This window comes from Hemiscyllium ocellatum, chromosome 7, assembly GCF_020745735.1.
Source record: "Hemiscyllium ocellatum isolate sHemOce1 chromosome 7, sHemOce1.pat.X.cur, whole genome shotgun sequence".
Lineage (NCBI taxonomy): Eukaryota > Metazoa > Chordata > Chondrichthyes > Orectolobiformes > Hemiscylliidae > Hemiscyllium > Hemiscyllium ocellatum.
Genome location: NC_083407.1, coordinates 11,698,712 through 11,719,561, shown reverse-complemented (window position 1 = coordinate 11,719,561; position 20,850 = coordinate 11,698,712). Strand labels below are relative to the sequence as shown.

Genomic DNA, 20,850 nt, shown 5'->3' with positions numbered 1-20,850 from the left:
TCAACGTAACTTGCACAAGGTGAAGAAGCGTTAAATTTTAAGGCTTCTATTTCTGATATATTAATGGTTGGTCTGACACTTTGCTAGCATTATAGGAACATACTTTATTTAAAAAAGCCATGAATTGACATTTCTTTTATAAGCAGTTTCACATATTGGATGGGGTCGTAAAGGCATCTGAGCCAAGTGAACTACGATGAGATTTGTGGCAGAATGAGTTGAAAGGTCCAGAGAGGTCTATCTCAGTGCAAATTCCTGCATCATTCGCCAAGCAGTGAGATGCTGAGGTGATGTGCTGCCAATTACAGGGATTATGGCACTAGCTGAAGGCACTAGCTGGGTCAATGGGCACTGGCATCCCATATTTGCCAACCCTCATGATCATCATGGTATGCTTCCAATTCACTTGTAGTCCACTTAGGGAGTACAGGATCTGCATGCTTGTTGCATTTACGCATTGTCTTGCCCCTCTGTGCCAATTAGCACAGTCAAGCAACGAGGCAGCTTGCCTAGCTGGTTGTAGGTTTTCAATCGAGGTGGGGTGTGTACATGTTGCTGCAAACAGTGGGTTATGTCAAACTCACACCTGCAGTATTTTCCAGCTGCTTACATGGCAAACACAGCAAGCAAGCAGCCGTGTAACAAAAGGGAATAGCCCTCATCAAAAACCATGGAGGCAGCCATCAGTCAGGGTGTCTCAACATAGTACCTATGTATATGGTTTTCTTAATAACATGTGTAATGAGGCAGACATGAATAGGGAGCATAAGATGAAGGAACCTATTGGGGACAGTGACCATAACATGATAGAATTCACCCTTCAGTTTGAAAGGGAGAAGCTGGAATCACAATACTATGGTATAACAATTGAGGTAACGACAAAGACATGAGCAAGGAGCTGGTCAGAGTTGATTGGAAGGGGAGCCAGCAGGGAAGGCAGTGGAGCAGCAATTCATCGCAAGGAAGAAGTATACTAAAGGGAGAATGACGGAAACGTGGTTGACAAAGGAAGGCAGAAGTAGCATAAAAGCAAACAAAAAAGCATAAGATATATATAAGAATATAAGAACAAGGAGCAGGAGTAGGCCATCTAGTCCTTCAAGTCTAATCTGCTATTCCTTAAGATCGTGGCTGATAGCGGGTTTCGAGAAGTTTGTAGCTCAGGTCGAGGTTCTGGATGTAAGTTTGCTTGCTGAGTTGAAAGGTTGATTCTCAGACATGTGTTTAGGTTTCCTTGGAAACACATAGAGAGAGAGAGAGAGAGAGAGAGAGAGAGAGAGAGAGACAGAGACACAGACAGAGGGAAGATTATTTATGAGAGTAAGCCTAATAATAATATAAAAGGATGACGGCACAAGATTTTTCTTTAGATACCTAAAAAAATTGAGAGAGAGAGGCAAGAGTGAACATTGAACTACTGGAAAATGAGGCGGGAAAAGAAGGTATGGAGAACAAAAAAATGGTAGAGGAAGTGACTAGATACTTCATGGTGCAAGATATCAATAGCATATGAGAACTCCATAAGAGTCAGGGGGCAGAGGTGAGTGCAGTGATCATTGTTAAGGAGAAGGTATTGGGAAGCTCAAAGGTCTGAAAGTGAAAAATAAACTCGCCTGGACCAGTTGGACTACATTCAGGATGCACTGGTCGTGACTTTTCAGGAATCACTGGAGTTAGGGAAGGTCCTGGAGGACTGGAAAATGGCTAATTTAACACCCCTGTTTAAGAAAGGAGCGAGACAGAAGATGGGTAAATATAGGGCCAATCTACATGCTCCACGTCTTATAAACTGGTAACAGAACTGAAATCTTCAGCTTGCAGTCTACTGCTCAGTCTTATAAATAGAATTCATGCAAATATGGCTCACAGCTAGACAGACTGAAACTACAAGTATAAATCACCTCAACAGCTTGGAGGAATCGAGTTTGCAGGCGCCGTGCCAACACCATCAGATTATCTGAAGCTGATGGCAAAACCTTTTCATAAAACTCTTCAACATCTTCCTTTGGATTCAGACCAACACAGACAGTACTGAAAAGAAATCAATTCAATTCACCATTCATTTTATAAACTCAAAATATTTCAATTTTTTTTTAAAACCAGCAACATATTCACCCAGCAAAGCCAGGATATCCAATAGGATATTTATGTCAAATAAAAATCTTTAGCTTTGGCAACCAAACAAGTTGCCCAGTTTGACAGCTAACGATGATGGAAAAGTCTATAGTCAAAAGGACTCAGGTTTTTTTGCATGGGCAATAATTTATTAGGGTTCACGTGGTCCATAATTGTTTTCTGTGAACATTAAAAGTGAGATTCAAATCTAGAGATTTGCTGGTGAACTTATCAGAGAGTTTCAAGTAACATAAATTGTGAGAATACAAGTTAGAGTTCTTCACAACCAATGGATGAAGTAACATTAAATGAAGACTACAAGCATTCCATTTGATTGGGAGGAACTAAATAATGATTCCTTTGCTGAATACCATTGCATAATCTGCAAGTGTGATCCTTAGCTTTGAATCACTTGCCTTTTAATTACCTGCCCTGCTCCAGCTATTTATATTGGTCCTATGAAGCTCAATGAAAGCTTGAGAGGCAGCACCTATCAATTGAATACTTTCAAATTCAATATCAATTGCACTCATTTCAGATTACAACCCTGGTTCCATTTTTTCTGGCATAAGTAATGATTCTGCTGATGTCATTCACACCTCCTCTAGGCCCATTTTATCTTTCTTTACTTTTTGTTTATTCATTCACAGTATGAGGGTGCCGCTGTCTGGGCCAGCATTTATTGCCCATCCCTAATTGCCCAGAGGGCATTTAAGAGTCAACCACAGTGCTGTGGGTTTGGAGTCACATGTAGGCCAGACCAGGTAAGGATGGCAGTTTCCTTCCCTGAAGGTCATTAGTGAACCAGATGGGGCTTTTCCAACAACCGACAATGAATTCATGGTCATCATTAGACTCCTAATTCCAGATTTTTGTTGAATTCAAATTCTACCATCTGCCGTGGCAGGATTTGAACCCAGTCCCCAGAACATTACCTGGGTCTGTGAATTAACAGTCCAGCGATAGTACCACTAGGCTATCTCCCCCGCCCCCACCCCAAATAAAATTTACACCTCCTCTGGACCCACTTTATCTTTCTTTACTTGCTCCATTTCCACCCTCTTTTGTCCTATACTATCGTCCCTTTTGTCAGTCACAGACTCCTGCTTTCGGCCTCAAAATTTCTCTCCTCACGTCCAGGTTTGCTTGAAAAAAAATAGTAAATCATTTCAGCTTCTATATCTGAGAAAAGGTCATTGGCCTGAAACAAATAACTATATTCTGTTCCCCATTTGTTCTCAAATCGGCACAGTGTTCTGGTCAATTGAGTGATTTAAGTCAATTTTTGTGTCTCTAACATGTTAGAAGACCATAAAAGAACATATTTCACATTACTATATCCTGGTCAGGGGTACTGGGATTGATTGTGTGCCTGGATTGTGTCTCTTTTTTCCATGGTCAGAACTCACTATATGAGCTGTGCTGTTCCAGGAGCAAGGGACTGAAAAAATGAACCCTGTTAATTTGCATTGTGAATTTCTTATCGGCTAAAATATACTCTGGATGGTGTAATGAAGGAATGATGGAGATTCACGTCATAAACTTTATAACATGAGACAAACAAAATAATGAACCTACGTCACATTTGATTGCTAGCTTGTTTGATTTGAGGAAAATAATATTTATTGACACTAAAATCTGATTACTTTGGACAAAAGTATGCCAGATTTCAGCTTGAAACGTAAATTGTCAGATTGTCTTTCAATTCATGTTCACCACCAGAACAGAAAAGTCCATAATGGAACGCTACCACCTGCAAGTTCCACAGAAGCTGCACACCATCTAACTATATTACTGTACATTCAGTGTCGCTGGGTCAAAATCAGGGGCATCCCTTCCCAGCAGCACTTTTGATACAACAGTATCCCAAGGACTGCAGCATGTTCAAGATGCCAGCTTACCCCCAACTTCTCAACCCCATTTAGAGTTTGGCAATAAATGCTGGCCCAGCCAGGGACATCCACATCCCACAACAGAATACAACACACACTGCCAAGCTTCAAGAATCCCCAATATCATGGATAGGAGGTAATTACTGATTAATGAATACCATGTCACAGTCTTCTGCTTTTGGCAAGGATTAATGCTTAACTCCTTTGTATTTGCACAAACAACGTTTCATTGCATTTAAAACAAAAACACATTGGCTTGAGCACTTAAATGGAATTCATACCCAAATCCTTCCTGTGGATGCCTTTAGGAATAGAATTAACTTTTTCTAAAACATAACTACATAAACAATGTGGAATGGAACATTAATTAAGGATTCTTGATCTACTTTACCTGACTATTTCAGCCAGATCTACAGCTGTGGACCAGCTTCCTGGAATGTTGTAGTAGTCTTGTTTAAGCACCAGTATACAATACTGAATTAGGTCATAATAATAAATATCCTCTTTTAGTTTCTGTAATTCTTTGCTTTCTACAGGTGGATTCTTCAGGATTTCTGTAAAAAAGTATGTGGAAGACTTTGAAGGAGAATGGGTTAATGTTACACTAGAAATAACATTTCAAGACAGCTTAGAGAATATGGAAACATTACAGTGTAGTCTTGAGTACCATTTACAATTGTGGAGATTTAGAAACAAAATCCTAACTACTATGTGATTGAGAGATTGAGAACAGTATGAAAAGAAAAATGCCTGTTTCCCCAAGCACCGATGTGGCTTTCATTGTAATACCTTGAAATCTCTACATACATTTTTACCTAGCTCGCCTTTTGACATTATCAACAGCTGCCATCCAATTTTTAAAAAGTCCACAACCCACCAGTGAATGCCATGTATAGATTATGATGGGCTGATTAGACAAGGTTTTCTCGTCGAGGAGAAAGTGAGGTCTGCAGATGCTGGAGATCAGAGCTGAAAATGTGTTACTGGAAAAGCGCAGCAGGTCAGGCAGCATCCAAGGAACAGGAGATTCGACGTTTTGGGCATAAACCCTTCTTCCTGAAGAAGGGTTTATGCCCAAAACGTCGAATCTCCTGTTCCTTGGATGCTGCCTGACCTGCTGCATTTTTCCAGCAAAAGGTTTTCTCATCACCTTCCAGGTATTTATGATGCCTAGAATCCAAGAGCAAAATTACTGCAACTTTCCTGATATAAATCATACGCTATTTAAGAGCCAAACAAAAATCAGGATGCACATTCCCAATAACATTGAACTCCAAAGGCACAATGAATGAATAAAATATTCTAAAATGGCCCTGAATGTACACTGGAAGTTGCAACTGTGTTATAACATAAATGTAAATTGAGGCACACAATGGCTTCACAGAATATGCATGTAAATGCATTTCAAATAAACATCAATAACTTGCATTCACACAGCAGTTTTAATATAGTAAGATGCCAGAGATGTTGAATTTTAAAAAAAGCCTGGCTCTGAGAAGGTGACAAGCTTTTGATTAAAGAGGTAAAATTAGGGGAGTGCCTTAATGGAGGAGAGGGGTAAAAAGGGAGTATCAGTGTTTGGTGCCTCAGCAGTTTACTGCACAACCACCTATGGTAAAGGAGTAAAAATTTACAATTACAAGAGTTCAGAATTGAAAGAGTTCAGAGATCTGGGAGGAGCACAGGGATGAAAGAGGCAAGGGAAATGAAGGTCAAAAGGGACAGAGTGATGTAAAAACAAGGATGAGAACTTTAAAAACTGACAGGGCAGGAACCAATAGATGTCAGCAAGCATCACAGTTTGTTAACATGACTTGGTGCACAGGAGGGCATGCTCAGCAGATTGATTAAGTCTAAGTTTCCCAAGGGTGCAAGGCTTTATATCTGCCTGTGTCACTCAGAGTCAGAGTCAGTCATACAGCATGAAAACAGACCCTTCAATCCAACCAGTCCATGCCAAACATAATCCCAAACTAAAATAGTTCCACATGCCAGATCCTGGCCCATTTCCCTCCTGTTCGTGCACTAATCCAAATGTCTGTTAAATATTGTAACTGTACCACACATCTACCACTTCTTCAAGAAGTTCATTCCACATGCAGACCAACCTCTGTGTAAAAAAAATTGCCATTCATGTCTTTTTGAAACTTTTTCCCTGTCACCTTAAAAATGTGCTCCTTAGTCTTGAAATTTCCCAATTCTAGGGAAAAGATACCTCCAATTAACTTTGCCTATACCCCTCATTATTTTATAAACTTCTATAAATGTCATAGCGAAGATTTGTAGCTCAGGTTGAGGGTCTGATGTAGGTTTGCTCACTGAGCTGGAAGGTTCATTTCCAGACACTTCATCACCCTGCTAGGTAACATCTTCAGTGGGCCTCCAGGCGAAGCAATGCTGATGATTCCATGATTCCTGCTTTCTATTTATATGTTTACAGACACATAACAGAGGCAAACACACACGAGAATTCCTAGAAGCATGACATTCCAACCAGAACTCTATCAACAAACACATCGGGTTAGATTCCATCTACCACCCCCTGAGAAAACAAACAGGAAATGACATTACCAATCCAAAAGAAACCCAAATCCAGGAGACCCACTGAAGATGTTATCTAGTAGGGTGACAAAACGTCTCGAAATGAACCTTCCAGTTCAGCTACCTTTCTTGAATGATTTACTGCATGGAAAGATTATGATCTAGACCTTACTCAAGTTAGTGGCAGCACTTCCTGGACAATACAATTAAAAGGTAAATTACATAAGAAAGCGGAGGTTGCCTGATTTTGTCACAATTAATACAATTCCTTACCTTTCAGTTTTAGCAGGAGGATAGGAATCTTATCATTTGAACTTTCTGCAACTTCAGCTGCCAAGTTAAAAATTTGGCCATTCACCTCTTCACCCAAATTATTCATGTCTGCAGCCCTGATTATTTGGCACAAAATAGGAGAGACACCTTGTTCAGTGCAAAATGCAATACAAGTGTTCACAGCACAACAGTATTCTCACAATTTAAAAGAGCAGCTTTGACTGCAAAAAAACTATCAAAAAGTTCATTAGTCACCACATGAACTACCAGAATTGATGGTTCCACAGCAGAATTCTCACCATAGTCATGTATGATGAAATAGCAGCGCTGCGAAAGCTAGTACTTCCAAATAAACCTGTTGGACTATAACCTGACATTGTGTGTCAGGTTATAGAGATGGTGTCATAGAGATGTATGGCACAGAAACACACCTGAAAATTTAAATTTGAATTCTCTTCAGAGATGCTGCCAGATCTGCTGAGCATTTCCATCAGCTTCTGTTTTTGTTTCAGAAACAGAAGATTTTGGATTCAAGCTTTATTTACATGATTTGGAGATGCCGGTGTTGGACTGGGGTGTACAAAGTTAAAAATCACACAACACCAGGTTATAGTCCAACAAGTCTAATTGGAAACACTAGCTTTTGGAGCCCTGCCGTGGGGGGGGATAGGGGGGTAAAGAGGGGGGAAGGGGGTAAAGAGAAGGGTAAAGAGAGGGAGGGGGTAAAGAGAGGGAGGGGGGTAAAGAGAGGGTGGTAAAGAGGGGCGGGGGTAAAAAGAGGGGAAAGAGAGGGGGGAAAGAGAGGGGGAAAGAGAGGGGGGAAAGAGAGGGGGGAAAGAGAGGGGGGAAAGAGAGGGGGGAAAGAGGAAGAGAGGGGGGAAGGAGGAAGGGAGGGGAGGGGAGAGGGAGGGGAGGGGAGAGGGAGGGGGGAGGGAGAGGGAGGGGGGGGAGGGAGAGGGAGGGGGGGGAGGGAGAGGGAGGGGGGGGAGGGAGAGGGAGAGGGAGGGGGGGGGAGAGGGAGAGGGAGTGGGAGAGGGAGCGGGAGTGGGAGTGGGAGAGGGAGGGGGAGAGGGAGGGGGAGCGGGAGAGGGAGGGGGAGAGGGAGGGGGAGGGGGAGGGGGAGGGGGAGGGGGAGGGGGAGGAGGGGGGGGGGGAGGGGGAGGGGGAGGAGGGGGAGGGGGAGGGGGGGGGAGGGGGAGGGGGAGGAGGGGGAGGGGGAGGGGGGGAGAGGGAGGGGGAGGGGAGAGGGAGGGGGAGGGGGAGAGGGAGGGGAGGGGAGAGGGAGGGGAGGGGAGAGGGAGGGGAGGGGAGGGGAGGGGAGAGGGAGGGGAGGGGAGGGGAGGGGAGGGGAGGGGAGAGGGAGGGGAGGGGAGAGGGAGGGGAGAGGGAGGGGAGGGGAGAGGGAGGGGAGGGGAGAGGGAGGGGAGGGGAGAGGGAGGGGAGGGGAGAGGAGAGGGAGGGGAGGGAGGGGAGGGGAGAGGGAGGGGAGGGGAGGGGAGAGGGAGGGGGAGGAGAGGGAGTGGAGGGGAGAGGGAGGGGAGGGGAGAGGGAGGGGGAGGGGGAGAGGGAAGGGGAGGGGGAGGGGAAGGGGAGGGGGAGGGGAAGGGGAGGGGGAGAGGGAGGGGAGGGGGAGAGGGAGGGGGAGGGGGAGGGGAAGGGGAGAGGGAGGGGAGGGGGAGGGGGAGGGGAGGGGGAGGGGGAGGGGAGGGGGAGGGGAGGGGGAGAGGGAGGGGAGGGGGAGGGGAGGGGGAGGGAGAGGGAGGGGAGGGGGAGGGGAGGGGGAGAGGGAGGGGAGGGGGAGAGGGAGGGGGAGGGGGAGGGGGAGGGGAGAGGGAGAGGGGGAGGGGAGGGGGAGAGGGAGGGGAGGGGGAGAGGGAGGGGAGGGGGAGAGGGAGGGGAGGGGGAGGGGAGGGGGAGAGGGAGGGGAGGGGGAGGGGAGGGAGAGAGGGAGAGGGAGGGGGAGGGGGAGGGGGAGAGGGAGAGGGAGAGGGAGGGGGAGGGGGAGGGGGAGGGGGAGGGGGAGGGGGAGGGGGAGGGGGAGGGGGAGGGGGAGGGGGAGGGGAGAGGGAGGGGGAGGGGGAGGGGGAGAAGGAGAAGGAGTGGTGGGATGGGGGGGGAGAAGGAGGGTGAGCGAGATGGAGTGAAGCGGCAGATAGGGAGAGGAAAAACATCCCGCGATGAAGACACTCGAAAGCTCCTTTGACTCCCACCCAGAGTCCATGCTCCAGGCTGACCCCCTCCGGCCATCGGCCTCCCCCAGGGCCACAGCTTCTCCCCACACAGACACTGCGGCCGTTTCCAGGGCAACGCCAGAAACCTCGGCTTCACATCAGCACATTCGTCTCACCACCTGCGCCTACAATCAGAAACCCGAGAAATGAAACACAGGATAAATTATACTATTTTAATATAGGCTAAAGGAGGGGGGTATTTCACCCACCTCTCTCTCCTCCCGAAACACAATCTGAACTCCTGGCGAATCGGCGGAGTGTAGCCTGAAATCCGTGCTGTCATGTAAACTTGCTGAATCTCAATGGGATGTTATGGTCAAATATGGATAAAGGCAAATTACTGCGGATACTGGGTTCTAAAATCTAAAGAGAAAATGCTGGAAAGTCTCAACACGTCTGGCAGCATCTGTAAGGAGAGAAAAGAGCTGACGTTTCGAGTCTAACTGACAAAGGGGGAGATTTTCCAGCATTTTCTCTCTTATGGTCAAATAAGATTGGACTATGGCCCAATAATGGAATCCCTACAGTGTGGAAACAGGCCCTTCTGCCCAAGAGGTCCACACTGACCCTCTGAAGGGTAACCCATCCCCATTACTCTACATTTCCCCCTAAAAAATGCACCTAACCTACACATCACTGAACACTATGGGCAATTTAGCATGACCAATTCACTAACCTGCACATCTTTGGAATGTGGGAGGAAACCAGAGCACCAGAGGAAACCCACACAGGCATGTTGAAGCAGCAATCAAACCTGGGTCCCTGGCACTGTGAGGCAGCAGTGCTAACCACTGTGCCATCCAAGGCTGGTAATTGAAAACATCCACTTTTGAAACTGGTTGTTGACTAATTTGTCATATTGTAATTAAAGATTGTGGAATCATTGACTGAGATAGCACAGGAGGAAACTATATATCATATCTTGTTCTTGTAGAGCTGTTCAATCTCCTTGATCTTCTCAGATCTCTTCAACTATTCAGGCAGTTCACAATTTATCATTTCTCATTTAGAGTAATGACCCCACCCACCCAACCCCAAAAGCTATATAAACTACAATACATCATCTCAAATAAGTTTATAACATTTGAAATCTACTTGTGTTTTTGCACTAGTCCCTCTTGTGGCAAGGACTTGTGCATGTTGAAGCTTGAAGTTTAGGTAGTATTGAAACTGTTGTGATAGTGAATTTATGTAAGATTAGGCAAACATGGTAAGTGATGACATCAGTTGGACTTAATGCCAAATGGTAATTTTGTATTCAAACTTCAGTTTGATTAGCTACAATACTTTAAAATTAGTAGGAGAATCAATCTATTCAAGATCTGACTATACTAATATGCCCAAAAGAATAGTAATGTATTTAGTTACCTTGTGAATAAATCTGTTCCTTATTCTTAGCAGAAATGCAGTCTCATTCTTATGACCTGTGTTAGTACAATAGCTCCAGGAATAATTGAGAATGGGAAAGAGTGGACAATGTGACAGGTGTAGCATAACAATTGTACTTCTATTTCTGAATCCCATTGTTTTGTGCTCCAGTTTAGAGACTTTTGGATTTATTCAAGGCTAATACTGCTAATGTGATGCTGAGTAAATGCTAAGTGGTAAGAAGACACCTCAGGAAGGCTGTGAAGGGTTTACCAAAGAAGATTTATGAAAATTGGGGCTTTAAACAGGGAACTGAAATGACATCTGAGGCAGTTAAAAATACACAATGTAAGAAAGAGATGGTGAGATTAAGACTGGCACTAACCAAACAGTAGTGCCTTGGATATGAAGGACTGAATGGTCTCCATTTGTGATACTCTAGTTGCCATTATTTGGATAAAATGTCTTCTTCATCAGGTAAAAAGTAGCACAGTATTATTTCAAGGAAGAGCCAGGGAATTGTGTTGAATATCTTATTGAATATCAATTCCAAAGAAGAGTCATTGGATTCAAAATGTTATGTTTCTTGACAGGTGCTGTGAGATCTCCTAAGTTTCTGCAGCATTTTCTGTAATTGTTTTAAATAAAGCACAAATCGTATGAGATAGTTCAACTAAAAGCAAAGTGTTGCAGATACTGAAAATCTGTAATGAAGGCAGGAAATGCTGCAGAAACTCCGCAGATCTGGCAGCATCTGTGGAGAGAGAATCAGAGTTTTGAGGAAGGACCTAATTGGCAACTTTTTCACAGAGGGCAGTGCGTGTATGGAATGAACTGCCAGAGGAAGTGGTAGAGGCTGGTACAATTAAGAATTTAAAAGACATCTGGATGCATATATGATTAGGAAGAGCTTAGAGGGATATGGGCCAAGTGCCGGCAAATGGGACTGGATTAGTTTAAGATATCTGGTCAGCATGCACAAGTTGGACCGAAGGGTGTGTTTCTGTGCTATACATCTCTAGGACTCTTCTTCAGAACACTTTTCAAGCAGGTGCACTACTGTGCTTTATTCAGCCCCCAACAGAAAAGTGGATTGTCCAGCCGTTATCACTTTGCTGTTTGTGGGATCCTGCTGAGTCATTTTATTTCCATTGCATGATAATAGCAGGTGTACTTAAAAATAGTATCTTGTTTGGTATAAGATGTCTTTGGAAAGTCCTGTGCTTGTGAATGCTACTCGAGAAAGGATATGGTTGCACGAGAGGAGGTGAAGATATCCACAGGATGTTTCCTGGTATTGAGCTTTTTGGTGATGAAGTGAGCTGAAAATGTGTTGCTGGAAAAGCGCAGCAGGTCAGGCAGCATCCAGGGAACAGGAAATTCAGAATGCTGCCTGACCTGCTGTGCTTTTCCAGCAACACATTTTCAGCTCTGATCTCCAGCATCTGCAGACCTCACTTTCTCCTGGTGATGAAGTGAGGCAGGATAAGTTTGAGTTGTTTCCTTTGGAGCAGATGGAATGGAAAACATTGACGGGATAGGGGTGTGAATCCCAATTGAGCTGTATGGACAAGGTGAGTAGAAAGCAGCTGTCCCCTGAGTCAAAAGGTCAAGACAAGGGCTGTGTGACAATTTGTTCCTTTACTATAAATGCTGTGTGCTACGACCCTGTGCCACTAACGACATGATGAAGGAGCAGCGCTCCGAAAGCTTGTACTTCTGAATAAACCTATTCGACTATCACCTGGTTTTGTGATTTTTAACTTTATCCACACATTTAAAGTGAAGGACAGGAGGTTCAGATGGGATTTGAGTAAAAGCACTTTCACACTCCCCCTGGGAGTGGGGTGGAACCTCACAACTTTTTAAAAAAAGTTCTTGGATGAGCACTTGAAATTTCATAATATTCAAGTTATGGGCCTTATGTGAGTATTAATGAACTTTTGGCAGTACAGATTCAATGGACTAAACAACCTCTTTTGCACTAGGATTCCAAATAAGTGCACAGGGGAAGGCACTTTGAATGAATGAGGTGTGTGGGGGGGGGGGGAGGGGCCAGAGAGAGATGAACGCCTCATTATCACGTGACTGTGGCCGCGCCACCAGAAGCCTTCATGACGCGAACTGGCCGACGTCAGAACCGCGACCAAATATGGAAAGACCACATGATAAAGGCAACCCTGATAGACAGTCAGGTTAGCCAATCAAGGAATGAAAGGGACAAACCGTCTCCCGTCAGTCATAGAAGATAGCCAATCGGTGACGGGATAAGAGGCGGGGCTCGTGGTTTTCCCCTCCCCTTGCCGCGAGCTGTGAAGTTGGTGACGGGAGCCTGAGGGAGAGACGCGGGAGTGTGTATACATTGGCAGTTATTTATTTATTGAGTGGTTTTGTTTGGGATGAACGCTGGAGCTCTCGCTCACTTTGACACCAAGGAGCACGTTTTGAAGCTGGGCGGTAGTTTCGACAGGCAGCCCAAGTGCGGCTTTCACACCGTCCGCTGTGAGTGCACCCGGGGTCATGGGGGGGACAGAGCGTGTGTGGGGGGAGAGAGGGACTGTGTGGGGGGTGTATTTTTGTGGGGGGGGAGAGGGATTGTGGGGGGGGTCTCTGTGGGGGGGGGGGGAGAGGGATTGTGGGGGGGTCTCTGTGGGGGGGGAGAGGGATTGTGGGGGGGTCTCTGTGTGGGGGGGAGAGGGATTGTGGGGGGGTCTCTGTGTGGGGGGGGAGAGGGATTGTGGGGGGGTCTCTGTGGGGGGGGAGAGGGATTGTGGGGGGGTCTCTGTGGGGGGGAGAGGGATTGTGGGGGGGTCTCTGTGTGGGGGGGTCTCTGTGTGGGGGGGAGAGGGATTGTGGGGGGGTCTCTGTGTGGGGGGGGAGAGGGATTGTGGGGGGGTCTCTGTGGGGGGGGGAGAGGGATTGTGGGGGGGTCTCTGTGGGGGGGGGAGAGGGATTGTGGGGGGGGTCTCTGTGTGGGGGGGGAGAGGGATTGTGGGGGGGGTCTCTGTGTGGGGGGGGGAGAGGGATTGTGGGGGGGGTCTCTGTGTGGGGGGGAGAGGGATTGTGGGGGGGGTCTCTGTGTGGGGGGGGGGAGAGGGATTGTGGGGGGGGGGTCTCTGTGTGGGGGGGAGAGGGATTGTGGGGGGGTCTCTGTGTGGGGGGGTCTCTGTGTGGGGGGGTCTCTGTGTGGGGGGAGAGGGATTGTGGGGGGGTCTCTGTGTGGGGGGGAGAGGGATTGTGGGGGGGTCTCTGTGTGGGGGGGTCTCTGTGTGGGGGGGTCTCTGTGTGGGGGGGTCTCTGTGTGGGGGGGAGAGGGATTGTGGGGGGGTCTCTGTGTGGGGGGGTCTCTGTGTGGGGGGGTCTCTGTGTGGGGGGGTCTCTGTGTGGGGGGAGAGGGATTGTGGGGGGGTCTCTGTGTGGGGGGGAGAGGGATTGTGGGGGGGTCTCTGTGTGGGGGGGAGAGGGATTGTGGGGGGGTCTCTGTGTGGGGGGGAGAGGGATTGTGGGGGGGTCTCTGTGTGGGGGGGAGAGGGATTGTGGGGGGGTCTCTGTGGGGGGGAGAGGGATTGTGGGGGGGGTCTCTGTGTGGGGGGGGAGAGGGGTTGTGGGGGGGTCTCTGTGTGGGGGGGGAGAGGGGTTGTGGGGGGGTCTCTGTGTGGGGGGGGAGAGGGGTTGTGGGGGGGTCTCTGTGTGGGGGGGGAGAGGGGTTGTGGGGGGGTCTCTGTGTGGGGGGGGAGAGGGGTTGTGGGGGGGTCTCTGTGTGGGGGGGGAGAGGGGTTGTGGGGGGGTCTCTGTGTGGGGGGGGAGAGGGGTTGTGGGGGGTCTCTGTGTGGGGGGGGGTCTCTGTGGGGGGATCTCTGTGTGGGGGGGGAGAGGGAGTGTGGGGGGGGGTCTCTGTGGGGGGATCTCTGTGTGGGGGGGGAGAGGGATTGTGGGGGGGGTCTCTGTGTGGGGGGGGAGAGGGGTTGTGGGGGGTCTCTGTGTGGGGGGGGGTCTCTGTGGGGGGATCTCTGTGTGGGGGGGGGAGAGGGAGTGTGGGGGGGGGGTCTCTGTGGGGGGATCTCTGTGTGGGGGGGGAGAGGGGTTGTGGGGGGGTCTCTGTGTGGGGGGGGAGAGGGGTTGTGGGGGGGTCTCTGTGTGGGGGGGGAGAGGGGTTGTGGGGGGTCTCTGTGTGGGGGGGGGTCTCTGTGGGGGGATCTCTGTGTGGGGGGGGAGAGGGAGTGTGGGGGGGGGTCTCTGTGGGGGGATCTCTGTGTGGGGGGGGAGAGGGATTGTGGGGGGGGTCTCTGTGTGGGGGGGGAGAGGGGTTGTGGGGGGTCTCTGTGTGGGGGGGGGTCTCTGTGGGGGGATCTCTGTGTGGGGGGGGGAGAGGGAGTGTGGGGGGGGGGTCTCTGTGGGGGGATCTCTGTGTGGGGGGGGAGAGGGATTGTGGGGGGGGTCTCTGTGTGGGGGGGGAGAGGGGTTGTGGGGGGTCTCTGTGTGGGGGGGGTCTCTGTGGGGGGATCTCTGTGTGGGGGGGGAGAGGGAGTGTGGGGGGGGGTCTCTGTGGGGGGATCTCTGTGTGGGGGGGGAGAGGGATTGTGGGGGGGTCTCTGTGTGGGGGGGTCTCTGTGTGGGGGGGAGAGGGATTGTGGGGGGGGTCTCTGTGGGGGGGTCTCTGTGTGGGGGGGGAGAGGGATTGTGGGGGGGTCTCTGTGGGGGGGTCTCTGTGTGGGGGGGGAGAGGGATTGTGGGGGGGTCTCTGTGTGGGGGGGGAGAGGGATTGTGGGGGGGTCTCTGTGTGGGGGGGGAGAGGGATTGTGGGGGGGTCTCTGTGTGGGGGGGTCTCTGTGTGGGGGGGGAGAGGGATTGTGGGGGGGGTCTCTGTGTGGGGGGGTCTCTGTGGGGGGGAGAGGGATTGTGTGGGGGGGTCTCTGTGTGGGGGGAGAGGGATTGTGTGGGGGGGTCTCTGTGTGGGGGGGAGAGGGATTGTGGGGGGGTCTCTGTGTGGGGGGGAGAGGGATTGTGGGGGGGTCTCTGTGTGGGGGGGAGAGGGATTGTGGGGGGGTCTCTGTGTGGGGGGGGAGAGGGGTTGTGGGGGGGTCTCTGTGTGGGGGGGGAGAGGGGTTGTGGGGGGGTCTCTGTGGGGGGGGAGAGGGATTGTGGGGGGGTCTCTGTGTGGGGGGGGAGAGGGATTGTGGGGGGTCTCTGTGTGGGGGGGGAGAGGGATTGTGGGGGGTCTCTGTGTGGGGGGGAGAGGGATTGTGGGGGGGTCTCTGTGTGGGGGGGGGGTCTCTGTGGGGGGATCTCTGTGTGGGGGGGGAGAGGGATTGTGGGGGGGGTCTCTGTGTGGGGGGGTCTCTGTGTGGGGGGGAGAGGGATTGTGGGGGGGGTCTCTGTGGGGGGGGGAGAGGGATTGTGGGGGGGTCTCTGTGTGGGGGGGAGAGGGATTGTGGGGGGGTCTCTGTGTGTGGGGGGAGAGGGATTGTGGGGGGGTCTCTGTGTGTGGGGGGAGAGGGATTGTGGGGGGGGTCTCTGTGTGGGGGGGGAGAGGGATTGTGGGGGGGTCTCTGTGTGGGGGGGAGAGGGATTGTGGGGGGGTCTCTGTGGGGGGGTCTCTGTGTGGGGGGGGAGAGGGATTGTGGGGGGGGTCTCTGTGTGGGGGTCTCTGTGTGGGGGGGGAGAGGGATTGTGGGGGGGTCTCTGTGGGGGGGTCTCTGTGGGGGGGGAGAGGGATTGTGGGGGGGGTCTCTGTGGGGGGGTCTCTGTGTGGGGGGGGGAGAGGGATTGTGGGGGGGTCTCTGTGTGGGGGGGGGAGAGGGATTGTGGGGGGGTCTCTGTGGGGGGGTCTCTGTGGGGGGGGAGAGGGATTGTGGGGGGGTCTCTGTGTGGGGGGGTCTCTGTGTGGGGGGGAGAGGGATTGTGTGGGGGGGTCTCTGTGTGGGGGGGAGAGGGATTGTGTGGGGGGGTCTCTGTGTGGGGGGGAGAGGGATTGTGGGGGGGGTCTCTGTGGGGGGGGAGAGGGATTGTGGGGGGGGTCTCTGTGGTGGGGTCTCTGTGTGGGGGGGGAGAGGGATTGTGGGGGGGGTCTCTGTGTGGGGGTCTCTGTGTGGGGGGGGAGAGGGATTGTGGGGGGGTCTCTGTGGGGGGTCTCTGTGGGGGGGAGAGGGATTGTGGGGGGGGTCTCTGTGGGGGGGTCTCTGTGTGGGGGGGGAGAGGGATTGTGTGGGGGGGTCTCTGTGTGGGGGGGTCTCTGTGTGGGGGGGAGAGGGATTGTGGGGGGGGTCTCTGGGGGGGGGTCTCTGTGTGGGGGGGGAGAGGGATTGTGTGGGGGGGTCTCTGTGTGGGGGGGTCTCTGTGTGGGGGGGAGAGGGATTGTGTGGGGGGGTCTCTGTGTGGGGGGGAGAGGGATTGTGGGGGGGTCTCTGTGGGGGGGAGAGAGGGATTGTGGGGGGATTTCTGTGTGGGGGGGAGAGGGATTGTGGGGGGGTCTCTGTGTGGGGGGGGAGAGGGATTGTGGGGGGGTCTCTGTGTGGGGGGGGAGAGGGATTGTGGGGGGGTCTCTGTGTGGGGGGGGAGAGGGATTGTAGGGGGGGTCTCTGTGGGGGGGGAGAGGGATTGTGGGGGGGGTCTCTGTGTGGGGGGGGAGAGGGATTGTGGGGGGGGTCTCTGTGTTGGGGGGGAGAGGGATTGTGGGGGGGGTCTCTGTGTTGGGGGGGAGAGGGATTGTGGGGGGGTCTCTGTGTTGGGGGGGAGAGGGATTGTTGGGGGGGAGAGGGATTGTTGGGGGGGAGAGGGATTGTTGGGGGGGGGAGAGGGATTGTGGGGGGGGTCTCTGTGTTGGGGGGGAGAGGGATTGTGGGGGGGTCTCTGTGTTGGGGGGGAGAGGGATTGTTGGGGGGGGGGAGAGAGGGATAGTTGGGGGGGGGGGGAGAGAGGGATTGTTGGGGGGGGAGAGAGGGATTGTGGGGGGGGAGAGGGATTGTGGGGGGGAGAGGGATTGTGGGGGGGGTCTCTGTGTGGGGGGGAGAGGGATTGTGTGGGGGGGAGAGGGATTGTGTGGGGGGGAGAGGGATTGTGGGGGGAGAGGGATTGTGGGGGGGGTCTCTGTGTTGGGGGGGAGAGGGATTGTGGGGGGGAGAGGGATTGGGGGGGAGAGGGATTGTGGGGGGGTCTCTGTGTTGGGGGGAGAGGGATTGTGGGGGGGGGTCTCTGTGTGGGGGGGAGAGGGATTGTGTGGGGGGGTCTCTGTGTGGGGGGGTAGAGGGATTGTGGGGGGGAGAGGGATTGTGGGGGGGTCTCTGTTGGGGGGAGAGGGATTCTGGGGGGGGGAGAGGGATTCTGGGGGGGCTCTCTGTGGGGGGGGGTAGAGGGATTGTGGGGGGGGGGAGAGGGATTGTGGGGGGGGGAGGGATTGTGGGGGGGGGAGGGATTGTGGGGGGGGGAGAGGGATTGTGGGGGGGGGAGAGGGATTGTGGGGGGGGGGGGGGGGGAGAGGGATTGTGGGGGGGGGGGGGAGAGGGATTGTGGGGGGGGGGGGAGAGGGATTGTGGGGGGGAGAGGGATTGTGGGGGGGGAGAGGGATTGTGGGGGGGGTCTCTGTGGGGGGGAGAGGGATTGTGGGGGGGGTCTCTGTGTGGGGGGGAGAGGGATTGTGGGGGGGGTCTCTGTGTGGGGGGGAGAGGGATTGTGGGGGGGGGTCTCTGTGTGGGGGGGAGAGGGATTGTGGGGGGGGGAGAGGGATTGTGGGGGGGGAGAGGGATTGTGGGGGGGGTCTCTGTGTGGTGGGGAGAGGGATTGTGGGGGGGGTCTCTGTGTGGGGGGGAGAGGGATTGTGGGGGGGGTCTCTGTGTGGGGGGGAGAGGGATTGTGGGGGGGGTCTCTGTGTGGGGGGGAGAGGGATTGTGGGGGGGAGAGGGATTGTGGGGGGGTCTCTGTGTGGGGGGGTAGAGGGATTGTGTGGGGGGGTCTCTGTGTGGGGGGGAGAGGGATTGTGTGGGGGGGTCTCTGTGTTGGGGGGTAGAGGGATTGTGTGGGGGGGTCTCTGTGTTGGGGGGAGAGGGATTGTGGGGGGGGAGAGGGATTGTGGGGGGGGGTCTCTGTGTTGGGGGGAGAGGGATTGTGGGGGGCGAGAGGGATTGTGGGGGGGGAGAGGGATTGTGGGGGGGGAGAGGGATTGTGGGGGTGGTCTCTGTGTGGGGGTAGAGGGATTGTGGGGGGGGTCTCTGTGTGGGGGGGAGAGTGATTGTGGGGGGTGTCTCTGTGTGGGGGGGAGAGGGATTGTGGGGGGGTCTCTGTGTGGGGGGGTAGAGGGATTGTGGGGGGGTCTCTGTGTGGGGGGGTCTCTGTGTGGGGGGGGAGAGGGATTGTGGGGGGGAGAGGGATTGTGGGGGGGGTCTCTGTGTTCGGGGGAGAGGGATTGTGGGGGGGGAGAGGGATTGTGGGGGGGGTCTCTGTGTTGGGGGGAGAGGGATTGTGGGGGGGGAGAGGGATTGTGGGGGGGGTCTCTGTGTTGGGGGGAGAGGGATTGTGGGGGGGGTCTCTGTGTTGGGGGGAGAGGGATTGTGGGGGGGGGAGAGGGATTGTGGGGGGGGGAGAGAGGGATTGTGGGGGGGGGGAGAGGGATTGTGGGGGGGGGAGAGAGGGATTGTGGGGGGGGTCTTTGTGGGGGGGGAGAGGGATTGTGGGGGGGTCTCTGTGTGGGGGGGAGAGGGATTGTGGCGGGGGTCTCTGTGTGGGGGGGAGAGGGATTGTGGCGGGGGTCTCTGTGTGGGGGGGAGAGGGATTGTGGCGGGGGTCTCTGTGTGGGGGGGAGAGGGATTGTGGCGGGGGGGTCTCTGTGTGGGGGGGAGAGGGATTGTGGGGGGGGTCTGTGTGAGGGGGGAGAGGGATTGTGGGGGTGTCTCTGTGGGGGGGGGGGAGAGGGATTGTGGGGGGGGGAGAGGGATTGTGGGGGAGAGGGATTGTGGGGGGGGTCTCTGTGGGGGGGGAGAGGGATTGTGGGTGGGGTCTCTGTGTGGGGGGGGAGGGATTGTGGGGGGGGTCTCTGTGTTGGGGGGAGAGGGATTGTGGGGGGGGAGGGATTGTGGGGGGGGGAGAGGGATTGTGGGGGGGGTCCTCTGTGTTGGGGGGGAGAGGGATTGTGGGGGGGTCTCTGTGGTGGGGTCTCTGTGTGGGGGGGAGAGGGATTGTGGGGGGGTCTCTGTGTGGGGGGGGTCTCTGTGGGGGGGAGAGGGATTGTGGGGGGGAAGAGGGATTGTGGGGGGGTCTCTGTGTGGGGGGGAGAGGGATTGTGGGGGGGGTCTCTGTGTGGGGGGGTCTCTGTGTGGTGGGGAGAGGGATTGTGGGGGGGTCTCTTTGTGGGGGGGGTCTCTGTGTGGGGGGGAGAGGGATTGTGGGGGGGGGGTCTCTGTGTTGGGGGGGAGAGGGATTGTGGGGGGGTCTCTGGGGGGGAGAGGGATTGTGGGGGGGTCTCTGTGGTGGGGTCTCTGTGTGGGGGGGAGAGGGATTGTGGGGGGGTCTCTGTGTTGGGGGGGAGAGGGATTGTGGGGGGGTCTCTGGGGGGGAGAGGGATTGTGGGGGGGTCTCTGTGGTGGGGTCTCTGTGTGGGGGGGAGAGGGATTGTGGGGGGGTCTCTGTGGGGGGGGAGAGGGATTGTGGGGGGGAAGAGGGATTGTGGGGGGGTCTCTGTGTGGGGGGGAGAGGGATTGTGGGGGGGGTCTCTGTGTGGGGGGGTCTCTGTGTGGGGGGGAGAGGGATTGTGGGGGGGTCTCTGTGTGTGGGGGAGAGGGATTGTGGGGGGGGTCTCTGTATGTGGGGGGAGAGGGATTGTGGGGGGGGTCTCTGTGTGGGGGGAGAGGGATTGTGGGGGGGGTCTCTGTGTGTGGGGGGGAGAGGGATTGTGGGGGGGTCTCTGTGGTGGGGTCTCTGTGTGGGGGGGAGAGGGATTGTGGGGGGGTCTCTGTGTGGGGGGGTCTCTGTGTGGGGGGGAGAGGGATTGTGGGGGGGGAGAGGGATTGTGGGGGGGGTCTGTGTGTGGGGGGGAGAGGGATTGTGGGGGGGGTCTGTGTGTGGGGGGGAGAGGGATTGTGGGGGGGTCTCTGTGTGGGGGGGGAGAGGGATTGTGGGGGGGTCTCTGTGTGGGGGGGGAGAGGGATTGTGGGGGGGTCTCTGTGTGGGGGGGGAGAGGGATTGTGTGGGGGGGTCTCTGTGTGGGGGGGAGAGAGGGATTGTGGGGGGGATTTCTGTGTGGGGGGAGAGGGATTGTGGGGGGGGTCTCTGTGTGGGGGGGAGAGGGATTGTGGGGGGGGTCTCTGTGTGGGGGGGGAGAGGGATTGTGGGGGGGTCTCTGTGTTGGAGGGGAGAGGGATTGTGGGGGGGGTCTCTGTGTTGGGGGGGAGAGGGATTGTGGGGGGGTCTCTGTTGGAGGGGAGAGGGATTGTGGGGGGGGT

General features: G+C 53.8%; 2 protein-coding genes across 2 annotated transcripts in view; one reads left to right on the top strand and one right to left on the bottom strand.

Annotated features, from left to right (window-relative positions):
• Positions 1-9,116, bottom strand: part of iqcb1 (IQ motif containing B1) — a 52,885-nt gene extending 43,769 nt beyond the window's left edge. Inside the window, exons 1-4 of the mRNA XM_060827806.1 lie at positions 9,032-9,116; positions 6,822-6,937; positions 4,399-4,561; positions 1,902-2,031 (exon numbers count right to left, since the gene is read on the bottom strand). Coding sequence (XP_060683789.1) covers positions 1,902-2,031; positions 4,399-4,561; positions 6,822-6,937; positions 9,032-9,042 — 420 coding nt within the window. The 5' untranslated portion in view covers positions 9,043-9,116. The remainder of the gene's footprint in view (positions 1-1,901; positions 2,032-4,398; positions 4,562-6,821; positions 6,938-9,031) is intronic.
• A 3,635-nt stretch (positions 9,117-12,751) lies between these two features.
• eaf2 (ELL associated factor 2) overlaps positions 12,752-20,850 on the top strand; it is a 59,367-nt gene continuing 51,268 nt past the window's right edge. The window contains exon 1 of the mRNA XM_060827805.1: positions 12,752-12,922. Within this exon, the coding sequence (XP_060683788.1) occupies positions 12,820-12,922 (103 nt within the window). The 5' untranslated portion in view covers positions 12,752-12,819. The remainder of the gene's footprint in view (positions 12,923-20,850) is intronic.